Source organism: Dipodomys merriami, unplaced genomic scaffold (assembly GCF_024711535.1).
Source record: "Dipodomys merriami isolate MVZ:Mamm:240054 unplaced genomic scaffold, mDipMer1.0.p SCAF_14, whole genome shotgun sequence".
Classification (NCBI taxonomy): Eukaryota; Metazoa; Chordata; class Mammalia; order Rodentia; family Heteromyidae; genus Dipodomys; species Dipodomys merriami.
The window spans coordinates 2,860,944-2,877,912 of record NW_027202715.1 but is presented as its reverse complement, the minus strand read 5'-3'; the positions used below and the strand labels follow the sequence as shown (position 1 = coordinate 2,877,912).

Genomic DNA, 16,969 nt, shown 5'->3' with positions numbered 1-16,969 from the left:
CTTCCTGAATAGCTAGGATTCCAGATATCAGCACTCATCTATAATGCCTTCAGTAAGCAAGGATTTTTTTATTTAGCTCACAGATATAGCAAAAAAAAAAAAACATGTAATTTTCCATTTCTATAAATCTTCAGTTTTTTATCTATAATTTTTTTGCTGTCAGAGATCTGAACCCTATTTTTTATTGTGAAAATGCTGTGCAGAGGGGGTACAATTACGTGGGCAAGATAATGAGTACATTTCTTATTGTAGCCTCCTCCTTTGTTTCCCGTTCCCATCCCGATCTGAACCCTTTTTGGAAACCTTTTCATTTGGTTGTGACTTGCCAGTATACATACCTTGAGAAACAGTTTTCTTGTCTGGGAACCATTGCTAGCAATATCTACTGCTTTGTAGATTATGGTCATTTGTACATATTAGATCATAGTACTCTGTATACAAATTAGTGTGTCTGACATTTTGACATTTTTTCCTTTATGTATGTTTTTCTATTCCTTTAATATAATATTTTCAGAAGCATCAAAATGTCAAGATTCGCCAGCTTTTCTGCATCCGCCCCCTAGTAGTGTTCCCCAAACTCATACCACAATCTTCATGGAGACCATACGCTTCTTGATGGAAGTCAATGCTGTACAGGTCAGGATACTTTGAAAAGGGCAATGATGGAAAAAACTTTAGTGACCTATTTATTCTATCCATAGTGGGATGTTTGCAAGCTAAAACACATATGAAGCAGAAATCAAATGTGTGTGTGTGCATGCATGTGTGCACATGAATGTGCTGGGGACTGAATCAAAGGCTTTATGCATGTTAAAGCTCAACACTGAGCTACACTTATACCTCTTCAAGTATACTTCTAAGAGCACACCTTAAGGACACATCCAAATGTGAACCACTCTGCTGGTGGAATATGCAACCTCACTGCAAATCTGCTCATTATAGAATACCAGCGAACAAAATCTTTCTCTAAGGTGTATGTACCCTATTCTCACCTTTTCTTATGGGAACTTATATGAGTGATGGGATATTCTTTTCCCCTTCCAAATGTTGACCAATTGAAAACAGATAAACAATGCTATATGGCAGTGTTAGATAGTAAGTGATTATTTTATTGGTAAAACTTGTCTAAAAATATGACTAATCCCACATTTGACGTAGCCATGCAGTCACAAGGAAAGCAGCTGGAGAATTGTAGCCTTTTATCAGAGGAGCCTAAATGATGAGGTCTGCCTGATATCTGGGAATTAAGAAGCATATTTGGGGCTGTGAATATGGCTTAGCAGTAGAGTGCTTGCCTAGCATGCATTTAGCCCTGGGTTCGATTCCTCAGTACCTTAAAAAAAGAAAAGGCCAGAAGTGGCGCTGTGACTCAAGTGGCAGAGTACTAGCCTTGAGCAAAAGAAGCTCAGGGACAGTGGCCAGGCCCTGAGTTCAAGCCCCAACACTGGGAAAAAAAGATGAAGAAAAAGCAGAAGCATATTTGTGAGAAAGCAGCGAGAAAGACAGCAAGATCCAGGAACAAGGGAGCTGATCCTGATCCTGCAGAGCTCATACCCCCAGTTGAGAGGCAGGAAAGAACAAGAATTACAAACTGGGTGGAATTGGCTCACATTAAACAGGAATTTGTAGCATATTTACCTTTCCCGTAGAGTTAAGTAAGTCATTATCCCAAGTTAGAGAACCAGAGAGAAGTAGAAAAGCTGCAGTCACACCCTCCTAGTTCCCTAAGGAGGTATGTTAGTGGAGGCTTCTACATCTTTTGTGAAGAGAGGACAGATGACGGAAGAAGGGTTTCCCTCCCATTTACCAAGTTCAAGCTGACTTTGTCACATTTATGGGTTTTTTAAAGTTTAAAAATAATACCTCCAAATACAAAACTGGTAAACATGAACATTTATTTATGTTTCCAAGATCCCAAGTCTTGAATTTTGGCAGGACAAGTTTTACCTCGCCTTAAGTTTCCTTCAAGGATAGCTGTCTGGAAATATTACTGGTGTTGTGTAAATGGGGTGGTTGATTAGGTACCTTGGTTTGCTGCATAATAAACCTAATGAGAGGGCTAACCAAGAAGATGAATGAGGATGAATATGGTTCAAAGGGTTTGTTTGTTTGCATGTATGAAAATAAAATAATGAACCCCACTGAAATTGTTTGAAGGAGGAATGGGATTGGGTTGATTGAGACACAATATATACATGTTTGCAAATGTTAAATGAAACCCTCTTATACAACTAATGTATGCCAATAGCAAAAGGAAAAAAAAGTAGTCTAAAACTCTGTATGATGGCCATCAAGACCAGAATTGTGCAGTATTGTGGGTTATTCACTTCAACATGCCAACATTTGTTGACTGAGTAGTAATTGGTGATGAAATATGAAGTGCTGAATGTAATCACCCTTAACCATCTGAGGTTGAGGACAATCACTATGTTCTATAAGTATAAATCTTCAATCTGTATGGTACTCCTTATTATTTAAGTGAGACTACTTCAACCACAAAAGCTATGGGACTGGCAATATGAAGCCATTTCCATGCTCTTCATAAAATCTAATTTCCTTGCAGTATGTGCACAGAGTGCTTGCACATGAGCTACTATGTCCTCAAGGAGGCCCCAGCTGTGAGTATTACTTGGTGCTGGCCCAGACACACCTTCTCAAGAAGGATTTTGCCAAGGCAGAGGAATGTCTTCAGCAAGCAGCGCAAATGGATTATCTGGTAATGGCTTTCACTAGGGCTTCTTGGTGGATGAAGGGAAAACAGGGCTCCGTGAAAGGTAATGATGCCAGCCAGGCATTGGTGGCTCACGCCTGTAATCCTAGCTTCTTGGGAGACTGAGATCAGAGGATCATGGTTCAAAAGCCATCCCAGGCAGGAAATCGTGAGATTCTTATCCCCAATTAACCACCAAAGTGGAAGTGGAGCTGGGGCACAAGTGGTAGAGCACCAACCTTGAGCAAAAAAGCTCAAAGACAATGCCTAAACCTTGAGTTCAAGCCTCAGGACCATGCACACACACACACATGCACGTGTGTGTGCACACACACACACACACACCCCAAACTAAGTGAAGCCAGCAGAGCATGCTAATGTGTGCCTGTAGACCTGTCTCTGAAGTTGGTGGGAATCTGTGGTGGTCCTTTCATTGCAGAATAAGAATTTCTGAACAAGTCATGAAGTGAAATGTTTATTAATAAAGGAAAGCAAAGGGAAGGTGATATATACACACCCAAAAATAGGTATGGGTGCATTTCATGAGAGGTGCCATGAGCTCTAACATCAGGTGCATTTGTGGTGAAAAGTGGTTGGAGGGTTAACTTAAATTGCCTTAGGATAAGTGCTCCTCTTCATTGTGGACACCTCAGATGCTTGTCATTCTTGTTATTATATTATTTTGATCCTGAGATATTAAGTCTGATTAGTTTACTAACCTTGGGTCATTACTAACTAAAGTAGGTTAGGGACATGTGTTATTCATGTTAGGCACTTGGTAACAGTCAATCAACTGTTGCAAAGTTTTGAGGTTATCATTCAAGCATTGAGCTATGGAGTCCCAGATGGCTTTACAAATGAGAGGATCTTTTGACCTAGGTGTCTGTATCTTGCTATACAAGAATTTGTTTTGTTTTGTTTTTATTTTTCAGGTACTGAGTTTAAGTACTCTATACTGAGACATGCCCCAAGTCATTATGCTTTTAGTATTTCAGATAAAGTCTTGATAGCTTTGCTTGGCTAGCCTCAGACCATGATTCTTCTACCTCCATCTCCAAAGTAGCTGGGATTACTGGTGTGCCCCACTTTGCCCAGTCTGTTTTTGAAAGGGTGTCTCACTAGATTTGCCTGGGCTTGCCTTGAACTGTGATCTCCTGTGTTTCTAGGGTTTCAGGAATGTGCCATGATACCTAGCCTAGACCAGTTATATATTCTCTCTTTTTCTTTCTTTTCCTCCCTCCCTCCCTCCCTTCTTTCTTTCTTTTTTTGTTCACTCATGGGGCTTGAACTCTGGGCCTGGGCACCCTGAGCTCTTCAGCTCAAGGCTAGAACTCTACCACTTGAGCCACAGCTCCACTTCCAGTTTTCTGGTGGTTTATTGGAGGTTAGAGTCTCACAGACTGCCCAGGCTGGCTTTGAACTGTGATCCTCAGATTTCAGCCTCCTGAGTAGCTAGGATTACAGGCGTGAGCCACCTGCACCCAGTACCTACCTTCCTTTCTTTCTTCCCTTCCTCCCTCCCTCCCTCCCTCCCTCCTTCCCTTCCTCCCTTCCTCCCTTCTTTTCTGTCTTTCTGTTTTTCTTTCTTTCTCCTTTCTTCCTTTCTTTCTGTCAGTTGTGGGGCTTGAAGTCAGAGCCTGAGCACTATCCTTCAGCTCTTTTGCTCAAGGCTAGTACTCTACCACTTTGAGCCATAGCACCACTTCTGGTTTTTGAGTGATTAGTTGGAAGTAAGAGTCTCATAGGGACTTTTCTGCCCAGGCTGGCTTTGAACTGTGATCCTCAGATCTCAGCCCCCTGAGTATCTAGGATTACAGGCATGAGCCACAGGTGCCATGTTTATTATACCAGGTATAGAATAACATGTTTATTCTAAGCTCTGGCTCTTAATTTCCCTAACTTGGCTCAGCCCCTGAAACCTGGGAAGCTGATGTAGGAAGATACTTGAATCAGGATTTGAAGTTTTGGCAGCTTGATGACACCTTGTCTTAAAAAAAATGGTACTATATCACAAGTAGATTTCTGGTACCAGTGAGGGTGGGGGTGCTGGTGGTGGTCATCAGTTGTTAGTAAACTCATCTCTCTTTACCCTTCCTTTTGTAAAATAATAATGACTTTTGCAAGGGTAGAGAAAAATAAGGACAGATTTTTAGCAGACAGTGCCTTATCTAGTTCTAGTTTTCTATACTTCTCTATCCTGCTTAAGACTTCTATATTGAGCCGGGCGATGGTGGCTCATGCCTGTAATCCTAGCTACTCAGGAGGCTGAGATCTGAGGATCGCGGTTCAAAGCCAGCCCGGGCAGGAGAGACTGTGAGACTCCTATCTCCAATAAACCACCAGAAAACCGGAAGTGGCGCTGTAGCTCAAGTGGTAGAGCGCTCACCTTGAGCTGAAGAGCTGAGGGACAGCGCCCAGGCCCAGAGTTCAAGCCCCATGACCGACAAAAAAAAAAAAAAAAAAAAAAAGACTTCTATATTGGTTATACTTCAGTGCTTTCTTTTTTTTTTTTTTTTTTTTCTGGTCATGGGACCTGAACTCTGGGCCTGGGCACTGTCCCTGAGCGGTTCCTCTCATGGCTAGTGCTCTACTACTAGAGCCACAGTGTCATTTCCAGCTTTTTCTGCTTATGTAGTGCTGAGGCATCGAAGCCAGGGCCTCATGCATGTGAGGCAAGCACTCTACCACTGAGCCACCTTCCCAGCCTCACTTCAGTGTTTTTCTTAATAGTCATCCTCCAAAATCCTCCTTCTTTGAAAAATGCAAAAAAAGAGAGAAAGAGGGAGAGGGAGAGGGGGAGAGAGAGACAGAGACAGAGAGTGGAAGGGGGGATGAAGGAAGGAAAAAAAGAAGTGGAGAGGGAAGATCTAGAAAAATACCTCCCAGTGTATTTAAATGATCCGGTTTATAACTAGGTACTATTAGAAAAAGGAAACCGATTTACTAATCTAAATATAAATGTTCAATCAAAGTCATCAAAGTTACTTTGTGTGTGTGAGCACGTGCATGCGTGTATGCATACTCGTCTTGAAGTTTGAACTCAGGGCCTGGGCTCTAACCCTGTTTGTGCATAAGGCTAGCACTCTACCACTTGAGCTACAGCTCTACTTCTGGCTTTAGTGGGTTAATTGGAAATAAGAGTCTCAAGGACTTTCCTACCTGGGCTGGCTTCAAAACAACATCCTCAGATCTCAGCCTCCTGAGTACCTAGGATTACAGGCAAGAGCCACGGACACCCATCAGATCAAGGTACTTTTAAATATGACTTCATCTCATGCATTATTTGTCTGCTTTCTCAGAACCCTAATGTCTGGGCTTTGAAGGGCCATCTCTATTTTCTGAGTGGAAATCATGTGGAGGCCAAGGCATGCTATGAGCGAACGGTTAGTTTTGTAGTAGATGCAACTGAGATGCACTTCATCTTCCTGAGACTGGGGCTCATCTATCTGGAAGAGAAAGAGGTAAAGGGTAGAGAGTGGGTAGTAACCACATAATCAGGCCACAGTCTAGGACCTGATAATGGTTCAAGTATTTATGTCTATCCTAAAATAACTAATAAGATCATGATGAAACTCCACATGAAAAGATAAAGTGCATTGCCCAACATCAGATAGTTCGTAATTCATAGAAGCAGGACTCAGACCCAGCAGTCTAAAACCATTGTTTCTGGTCTTTTCTATTATGCTACTAAGAAGTTACTAAGAATTCTGTAAATACCATATTAGTTAAGTATTTTCTGAACAGTAATAGAAACTGTATTTGTAGTAGTAGAAATATTTTGTGCTTGACTCAACGAATAGAAAATGTCCTGATCTCAAAAAGACATCTCCAAACTTCTGTCTCAGCATATCACATTGGTCTAGCTGAGCTCACCCAGACCACAGTTCCCTCTGACTTGACAACTGGTGTATTTTAGGAGGTGAGAAAAAAGCCAACTTTTTCTTATGGAAAATTTCAATTTATATCCAAAATCAACAGTGGAATGAACTATCATGGGCCCCACACCCATGACAGTGTTTGCTAACATTCTGATAAAGCCTTCAACTCTGATTTTGCTTTCACTTTATTCCTTTGCCCCTGCTCAGAGCAGTCAATCCTTTCTTTATTTAAGGTAAATAACAATTAATCCACATAATGGAGTTGGAAGGCTCACAAAGAGAAATTTCTGATATTAATATAAGCTGCATTTTCCCTTGCTGTTACTAGCTGATCAGTTCTTAGGCTATTTGCTGAGGGTAAGCTATAAACCTATCTCTTACACTGGAGATATAAGAAATGAGCCTTGGGTTTTTTGCCTTCCCCCTTCCTATCTGTGAGCCGGAGTGCTGTTCCTGAGCTTCTTTTGCTCAAGGTGAGTTCTCTGTTGTGCTCTACCACTTGAGCCACAGTACCATTTCCAGCTTTTCTGAGTAGAGTCACAGAGTTTCATGCCTGGGCTAGCTTAGGACCACGATCCTCAGATCTCAGTTTCCTGAGTAGGATTACAGGTATGAGCCACCAGCTCACGGGTCTTGTGGCAGCACACATGTTCTCCCAGCATGCCACAGGCTTAGGTAGGAGGACTACATGATCCCAGAAATTTGAGATAAACCTGGACAACATAGGAGAGTCTTCCTTAAAACAAACAAACCATCCAGCCGCTGGTGGCTCATGCTTGTAATCCTAGCTACTCAGGAGGCTGAGATCTAAGGAAGGATCTTGTTTCAAAGCTAGCAGGGCAGGAAAGTCCATGAGACACTTATCTCCAATTAACCACCAGAAAACCAGAAGTGGAGCTGTGGCTCAAAGTAGAATGCTAGCTTTGAGCAAGAAGAGCTCAGGGACAATGACCAGGCCCTGAGTTTAAGCTACACAAACAGGAAAAAAAAAAAAGCCAGACATGGTGAGTACCATATATAATCCCAGCTACTTGGGAGGTAGAGAGCAGAATCAGTTTGAAGCAAAGGTAGTGACACCATATCAATCCTCAATAAAAGAGGGGGGAGGGAGAGGAGAGAGAGAAAAGAGAGAATATGAATGAATGACTGAGAATGAATCTCTCATACCATATAACAACTAGGATATGTCCTGAAACTCCTGGGTTCAAATGATCCTCCTGGTATAGTCCCTACACAGCCAACTACAAGCATAACACTTGTTTGTTCCCTCAGGTTTTTAAAATGTGGTTTGTAGAGCCTCTAAGGCTTTTTTTTTTTTTTTGGTCAGTCGTGGGGCTTGAACTCTGGGCCTGAACGCTGTCCCTCAGCTCTTCAGCTCAAGGCTAGTGCTCTACCACTTGAGCAACAGCACCACTTCCGGTTTTCTGGTGGTTTATTGGAGATAAGAGTTTCACGGACTTTCTTGCCCGGGCTGGCTTTGAATCGCGATCCTCAGATCTCAGCCTCCTGAGTAGCTAGGATTACAGGCGTGAGCCACCCTAGCCCAGCTCTCTAAAGCTTTTTTGGAGAGATTTTTTTTATTAGCAAACAGTTGCACAAGGGCATTTCATTGTGACTTTTCTATGCATACTTTCCATCAACCTCACCCCCTTTATCAATCTCTCTTATCTCTGCCCCCTTTCTTTTCTTCTTTCTTTCTTTCTTTCTTTCTTTCTTTCTTTCTTTCTTTCTTTCTTTCTTTCTTTCTTTCTTTCTTTCTTTCTTTCTTTCTTTCTTTCTTTCTTCTTTCTTTCTTTCTCTTTTTGTCGGTGGTGGGGCCTGAACTCTGGGCCTGGGCACTGTCCTTCAGCTCAAGGATAGCGCTCTACCACTTTGAACAACAGTGCTACTTCCAGCTTTTTCTGCTTATGTAGTGCTGAGGAATCGAACCCAGGGCCTCATGCATGCAAGGCAAGCACTCTACCACTGAGCCACCTTCCCAGCCCTCTCTGCCCCCTTTTTTTAAAAATTTATTTTATTTTATTTGTGAACATACTGTACAGAGGGGTTACAATTACATGGGCAGGATAATGCGTACATTTCTTACCAAGCATTGCAGCCTCCTCCTTTGTTTATCCTTCACATCCCTTCCCAGCCTCCCCCCTCCCCCCTCTCTGCCCCCTTTCTTAAGACAGTTTCAACAATTTTCATCTGTGCATATAAAGTACTTTGAATATATTTACCCTCATTCATCCTCTCCATTCAGTTTTCCCTCCCTCACTGAATGCTGCCCACCAACAGAGCTTGTTTTACCCCTCTATTATTCATATTTTTAGGGTATACTCATTGTACCAAGGGTTTACCATGGTATTTTTCATGTACATGTATTTTTTTGGGTCAGATGGGTTTGAAATCTGGGCCTGTGCACTGCCCCTCAGCTCTTCAGCTCAAGGCTAGTGCTCTACCACTTGAGCCACAGCGCCACTTCCTGCACGTGTATTTTAATCAGAATAAATGTAGATCCTCTAAGATTTTCTTTTTTCTTTTTGGTCGGTTGTGGGGCCTGAACTCTGGGCCAGGGCGCTGTCCCTCAGCTCTTCAGCTCAAGGCTAGCACCCTACCACTTGAGCCACAGTGACACTTCTGGCTGTTTTCTGCTTATGTGGTGCTGAGGAATCGAGCCCAGGGCCTCACGCATGCAAGGCAAGCGCTCTACCACTGAGCCACCTTCCCAGCCCTAAGATTTTCTTTTAGTAATGAAGGAATAGCCTCACAGAATGATGAGGCTATGTCAAGTCCTCCCCTAGTCCAGGATTCAGTGTGTCACTACATGGTGTCACTTTTCAGTGAAAAATGGTAATGTCTATCTCATCTTGAAGAAAAAACCCAAATGCTACACACTACCTGATAAGTTTCCAGGGCCAACGACTAAGCTAATGGTCCACCAGGTCATACCAGCGATTTGGAACTATTTTAACAATGTGTACATTTTTCGTGCTGGACCCCATCTTAACTTAACCAATGTCTGTACCCCTGAAGATGGCTAAAGATGTACTCAGTGCTGTCTTCCCACAGCTGCTATGGAATCTTTCTTCTTTCTTCTTCTTCTCCTCCTCCTCCTCCTCCTCTTCTTTTTCTGTTGTTGGTCATAGGGCTTGAACTCTGTGGTTCAGCAACTGTGGTTGCTGAAGCCTTTCTATATAACTCCTTACCTCAACTCTCCAGACTATAAATCTTTAGGAACTGCTTCCAGGTAAAAGTCTGACCTTTTATTTGACCAGCTTATCTCCTCTCGCTAGTCTTTTAATACCTCCCTTAAACTAGACATGAAAATCAGTGCAAGAGTTACTCAACTTAAATTGCCCTGGTACAAAAACTATCCAGAAGCCTCATGATTATCCTTCTAATACAGTGCTTGAAGTTTCCAGAACAGTTTCTTAATGGTAATGGGTTTTAGACCCCAGACCCAAAGTCTAAAAGTTCCCTATTAGGTGGAACTTTTGGTATTTGGTATTTGCCTTCAAATACCAAATGTAAAGAGACGTGGAGGACAAAGAAAGAAGAATAAAGCCAGGTGCTGGTGACTTATGCTTGTAATCCTAGCTGCTCAAGAGGCTGAGATCTGAGGATCATGGTTCAAAGCCAGCTGGGTAAGGAAACTCCATGAGATTCTTATCTCCAATTAACTACCAGAAAACCAGAAGTGGTGCTGTGGTTCAATTGGTAAAGTGCTCGTCCTGAGCTGAAGAGCTTAGGGACAGCACCCAGGCCCAAAGTTCAAGCCCTATGACCAACAACCAAGAAGAAGAAAGATTCCATAGCAGCTATGGGAAGACAGCACTGAGTACATCTTTGGGCCATCTTCATGGGTACAGACATTGATTAAATTAAGATGGGGTCAAGCGTGAAAAAGGTACATATTGTTCAAACAGTTCCAAATCACTGGTATGACCTGGTAGGCCATTAGCTTAGTCTTTGGTCCTGGAAGCTTAGCAGGTAGTATGTAGCTTTTGGTTATTTTCTTCAAGATGAGGAGCAGCTTATGTCTTTCATTGCAAGATGGTTATTGGTGAATACTGTTCTTCCTGGGCTCTAGGTAGTTATAAAGTGCCTGCAGCAGGGTATAGCTCAGATCCAAGAGCAGAGATGCCGGTTGGAGAAAGGGTCAAGTATTTAGCTTTCAGTTCATTCACATGTTCTGCAAAAGCATCTTTTAAGTTGCCTCTTACAGTACTTTCTTTTGACAGTATGAAAAAGCCAAGAAAACCTACATGCAAGCCTGTAAGAGATCACCTTCATGCCTTACCTGGCTAGGAGTGGGAATTGCCTGTTACCGGGTAAGATAATGAGGCCTTGATACTGGGTCTATGCACACCAAAGAACTCGGTCTCTTCATCTTCCAGGCACATGCAGAGTTTGTGATGCAGGTGAAAGATCAGTCTGCTCTAACGGATGAAAAGTTACTTTTTTTTTCTTTTTTTGGGGTCCAGTCGTGGGGCCTGAACTGTGGGCCTGGGCGCTGTCCCTCAGCTCTTCAGCTCAAGGCTAGCACTCTACCACTTGAGCCACAGCGCCACTTCCAGCTTTTTTCTTTTTTTGCTTATGTGGTACTGAGGAATTGAACCCAGGGCCTCAGGCATGCAAGGCAAGCGCTCTACCACTGAGCCACTTTCCCAGCCCGAAAAGTTACTTTTTATCCTTCATGAACTGAAGAGCAATCTGAACTAGAAAAATAAAATATTCTTAAAACATCATACCAAAAATTGAACCAGGAAGCTAATATCAAAAATATTTCATGTAGCTGGGTTTTCTGGTAGTTCATACCCATAATCCTTCTACTCAGGAAGCTGAGATCTGAGGATTGTGGTTCAAAGCAAGCCTGGGCAGGAAAGTCCATGAAACTCTTATCTCCAATTAACCACCCAAACCTGGAAGTGGTATAATGCTAGCTTTTAGCACAAAAGCTCAGGGATAATGCTCCGGCCCTGAGTTCAATTCCCAGGACTGGCATATACACACACACTTTGTTTTTGCCAGTCCTGGGGCTTGAACTCAGGGTCTGAGTACCGGCAACACGCTTTCCTTGTTCAAGGCTAGCACTCTCCCCACTTGAGCCGCAAGCACTATTTCTGGCTTTTTCTGTTCATGTGGTACTGAGGAAGTGAACCCAGGGTTTCATGCATGCTAAGAAGCACTCTACCACTAAGCCACATTCCCAGCTCCCCATTTTTTTTTATATCAACTCTTTTGTGATCTTTTCTATAAGAAAAAGATGATATCTCCTCTTCCTCATTGCTGGCTTTTTTTAAACCATAAAGGTAATAATACGTTTTCATTGTTGATAATATTTGAATTTTATAAATGGTAGTTTTAACAGAGATAGAAAAAAAAAAAAAACAGAGCTGCTGCTCTTATGTCCAAGTAATCTTTCCCTATTCTTCAGATCCTGGGTGCTGTCCCAGAGCCTCTTTGTGCTCAAGGTTAGTGCTCTACCACTTCAGCCACAGCGCCACTTCCCTTTTGAGTGGTTAGTTGGAGATAGGAATCCTATGGGGATTTTCCCGCGCAGGCTAGTTTGAATTATGATCCTCAGATCTCAGCCTCCTGAGTAGCTAGGATTACAGGTATAAACCACTAGCACCTGGCTATATTTATCTTTTTATTTTTAGCACCTTAACATACTAGCAATGCATAAATCTTTGTGTGTGTGTTTGTGTGTGTATGCGCATGCATGCTGGTCATGGACTTCGAACTCTGGACCTTGTTGCTCTGAGATTTTGTACTCAAGCCATAGCTCCACTTTTGGCTTTTTGTAGTTAATTGGAGCTAAGGGTCTCATGGACATTCCTGCCAGGTCTGGCTTGGAACCTCAATCCTCAGATCTCATCCTCCTGAGTAGCTAGAATTATGGGTATGAGCCACTGGTGCCCAGCCATAGCAAGGCATAAATCTTAGCACATGTAGGCAGACTGAATAAAGAATCAGAGTCTTAGAGAAATTTAAAGTGTGACACAGAGTATATGCCCGACTAAAAGGCTAGTTTGTGTCTTATTTTAAGCTTAGAAACTCATCATTTTCCCCTTTTGAAACAAAACAAAGAAGTCACTTTACTGGGGAAGGAGAGAACCTTAGTCTTTCCTTAGGTGGCCTTTTAGAAAGGAGAACAGTGATGATCTCCAAGTTCCCAGAGTTAGGGGAGCACCCTGGAGACCATGAGTATGTCATTGACAGCTCAGGATTTGGCTATTAATAATTGATGGTAGGGGAAAGAAAGTTTTCCTAGAGAACAGTATTTTGATAGACATCAAAAAATCCCTAAAAACATATCTGGCAGCCCACTGTATCTGGACAAACCACCAAATACGGCAGCACATCTGACGTAGATTTCCAACTCTGACACCTACGAATTTCCTCATGGGGCCACTGTGAAGGAAGAAGAGAGATTCCTAGATGGAGGGTCTAAGAAACAGGGTTCCAGATTCTCCTCCCTGGCTTTTTAAGCAGAGTGGTTCTGCTTTTAATGTACCACCATAGAAGATTTTGTTTAAATAAAGTTCTGATGCTAGAAATAGAAAAAGTTGAAGATGATTGGCATAGGCCATAAACATCTGCTACTTGGATATAGTAGATTCAGCTAGGCTGGCTTAAGTGAAAACCACTGTGCACAATTCATGTCTCCTTTTTCTTTCAAGCTGGAGGAGCTCACAGAGGCTGAGGATGCTCTTTCTGAAGCCAATGCATTAAACAACTACAATGCTGAAGTATGGGCATATCTGGCTCTGGTCTGCCTAAAAGTGAGTACTCTTTTTTTTTTTTTTTTTTTTTTTGCTGGTCCTGGGGCTTGAACTCAGGGTCTGAATGCTGTCCCTGAGCCTCTTTGTGCTCCAAGCTGGTGCTTTACTACTTGAGCCACAGTGCCACTTCCAGTTTTTTTCTGAGTAGTTTATTGGAGATAAGAGTCTGATGGACTTTCTTGCCTGGCATGACTTTGAACTGTGATCCTCATTCAGATCTTAGCCTCCTGAGGAGCTAGGATTACAAGCATGAACCACCAGGTCCAGCTGTGAGAACTCTTTTTTTTTTTTTTGGGTCCAGTCGTGGGCCTGAACTCTGGGCCTGGGCGCTGTCCCTGAGCTCTTCAGCTCAAGGCTAGCACTCTACCATTTGAGCCACAGTGCCACTTCCGGCTTTTTTCTTTTTGCTTATGTGGTGCTGAGGAATCGAACCCAGGGCCTCATGCATGCAAGGCAAGCGCTCTACCACTGAGCCACCTTCCCAGCCCTTAATTTTTTATTGTAAAGATACTACACAGAGGGTTACAGTTACATGACTGAGCTAATGAGTACACTTCCTATTGAGCATTGTTACTCCCTCCATTGTTTTCCCCCTACCATCCCTTCCCTCCCTACCTTCCCCGAGGTTCTTTTTTTTTTGTTTTTTTTTTAAATTGTGATTAAGTGAGTACATAATTTCCCAAATTTCACAGTATTGTGGAATATGATGCTCATTTAAAGTCACAAGTTCATTCTAACTTTCCTGGAGCAAATTGTCTATCACAGTCTATAACATATAACGGTGTACACATATATACTATACATGTGATCAGCAGCATGGGGATATTTAGTAGTGGTTCGACCAGATGAGTGGGAGTTCTTTGTTTCTTAAATCCTGTTAATTTTGTCGTATCACCTAACATTTTGGATTTAGCATCCACTTATCAGTGAGAACTCTTATAACCCTTACATAATCTTTTTAGGGGACACAGATGAAAGACCAACTAAATGAGACATCTAGTAATGCATATCAATAATGCATAATAACATACACAGTATAAATGAAATTTTATGAGCTCTAGATCTGGCCATTTGAAACCAAAAGAAAGACTTAATCCTGGGTATTCTCACTTGGAATGTGCTGAGAAGCAATATATTCAGATGTGTTTTTGCTAGAAATGATGCTCTAAAAATGGGAGTAATATTGTGTCAGAATGAAAACTCAGTGAAGAATTAGCAAAAAGAATGCTCTGTGAGTCTCTGAATCATTTATTCTTATTGAACTCCTTCATCTAGAAGGAAAATATCACAATGAAACCCCTTAAAATACACATTAAGTTAATGTTTTAAATAAAAAGTTTAAGTATGATTTACTAATTAAGTATGATTTACTAATATGATTTACTAATATTTACTAATATTTCCTTCATCTAGAAGGAAAATATCACAATGAAACCCCTTAAAATACACATTAAGTTAATGTTTTAAATAAAAAGTTTAAGTATAATTTACTAATATTGGTGAGGAATTCCTGTTGGTAATCAAGAGCAGTGTACCATTCAGCAAAATGCCAGTCTAGATATGTTCCTAAGGGTGAAAACATGAACTTATGTCCAAGAATGTTCACTGCAAGAATATTCATGAAAGCAAAAAACCAAAATGCAACAAAACAAAAAACAATCATCTCCTATTTTTCAATATTAATTTACCTATTCTGGATGCTCACATTATTTGTGCCTCTACCTATATGGCAGAAAGGAATCAAAGGCAATAAAGCTGGAAGAGAAGGTATGACGGAAAATATCCCTAGCAATTCAGTGATCTCCAGGGAGGGATATTTCTAAATGTGAATATTGTAGGAAGTAAGAGTTTGGAGTATGCAAGTTTTATGATATAGCAAATTTCATATGGACTAGAACTGATCAGGAAATTGGACTAGATACTCATTCTTACAGTACAGGTATTCTGTATTTTTATATTTATGTACTTTAAGCTTTCCCAATTAGCTGTGTATATGCTAATGTATAAACTTTGGAGTATAATAGTGAATTTATGCCATCTCCTTTAACTCCTTGTGTATTTATTATTTATTTTTGTTGGTCATGGGGCTTGAATTTGGGGCCTGACCATTGTCCCTGAGCTCTTTTGCTTAAGAATAGTGCTCTACCATTTTGAGCCATCGCACCACTTTTGGGGTTTTTCTGGTGATTAATTGGAGATAAGAGTCTTACCGACTTTCTTGCCCAGGCTGGCTTTGAACCTTGATCCTCAGATCTCAGCCTCCTGAATAGGTAAGATTACAGGAGTGAGCCACAAGTGTCTGGCTTTGAGGAGTGTTTCATGTGAGGAATAATATCAGCAAGAGTACTTAGTGGCCTCATCTTATATCCAGATCTTCATGGTGGAAGCATCCTGTTATTTTCTCTTTCTAACACATATAGGTAGGATAAAATGTGCTAGGTAAAAACTTGGACTCTGGAGCCAGACTTCATTGTTTTGAAACTGGATCTTCCTCTTTGTACTTTAATAACCCTAGCAAGCCATTTATCCTGTGTTTAGGTTTCTCTTTTATCCTGGAATGATATAAAATAATTATTTCCTATGTCTTAAGGATTAAAAGTGAGCCTATATATCACACTGAAGGCAACATCATGAAAACAATATGAATCAATTAAGTACCATATTTACTATTATTGATTAAATTGCTTCAGTCCAAGAGGAAGAAATGATTCATGGTGCTTTTATTTATTTATTTACTTATTTATTTTTAAAAGAGAGGCCAAATTGTTCTGAAGTTTTCTAAAATGGATTATTTGTGTGTGTGTGTGTGTGTGTGTGTGTGTGTGTGTGTGTATGAGAGAGAAAGACAGACAGACAGACAGACAGTGAATGAATATTGGGGGCTTGAACTCTAGGCCTTTGCTCATAGCTGGTTCCCTACCACTTAAGCCATGCCACCACTCTTGGTTTTTTCCTCTAGATAATTCTAGGTGTCCCAGATTTGGCTGCCTGGGCTGGCTTTGAACCTTGATTTCTCAGATCTTAGCCTCCTGAATAGCTAGGATTATAGATATGAGCCACTGGTGCCCTGTGAAGGAGGGATTAAAATAGAAATATAAATAAATAAATAAACACACACACACATATACACACACACATATATATATATACACATACACATTGTCTTTTCCTTTTTTTTTTTTTTTTTTGCCAGTCCTGGAGATTGAACTCAGGGCCTGGGCACTGTCTCTCTGAGCTCTTTTTTTGCTCAAGGCTAGCACTCTTACCATTTGAGCCACTGCACCACTTGCGGATTTTTTTGGTTCTGTGGTACTGAGTAATGGAAGCCAGGGCTTCATGCATGCTAGGCAAGCACTCTACCATTAAGCCACATTCCCAGGCCTGGGTTTTTCCTCTTTTATTTTCCTGCTTCTACTTTGAATTCAGAGGATCTTAACTATGAAAGCATTACCCGCTGTACTAGGTAAAAACACTTGAGGCAATGTACTTCCAGTGGTGTTATAATGTTTATGTGTCATCACCACCAGCTGTTGTACTTCTTTTTCAGAATGGACGGCAACTGGAAGCTGAGCAGGCCTACAAGTACACGTTAAAGGTATGAGACAGAG

At 41.4% G+C, this 16,969-nt stretch overlaps 1 protein-coding gene across 1 annotated transcript in view; it reads left to right on the top strand.

The window, feature by feature from the left end:
• Cfap70 (cilia and flagella associated protein 70) overlaps positions 1-16,969 on the top strand; it is a 74,146-nt gene that overhangs the window by 54,565 nt on the left and 2,612 nt on the right. The window contains exons 22-27 of the mRNA XM_070020556.1: positions 515-636; positions 2,564-2,716; positions 6,010-6,171; positions 10,815-10,904; positions 13,260-13,361; positions 16,909-16,956. Coding sequence (XP_069876657.1) covers positions 515-636; positions 2,564-2,716; positions 6,010-6,171; positions 10,815-10,904; positions 13,260-13,361; positions 16,909-16,956 — 677 coding nt within the window. The remainder of the gene's footprint in view (positions 1-514; positions 637-2,563; positions 2,717-6,009; positions 6,172-10,814; positions 10,905-13,259; positions 13,362-16,908; positions 16,957-16,969) is intronic.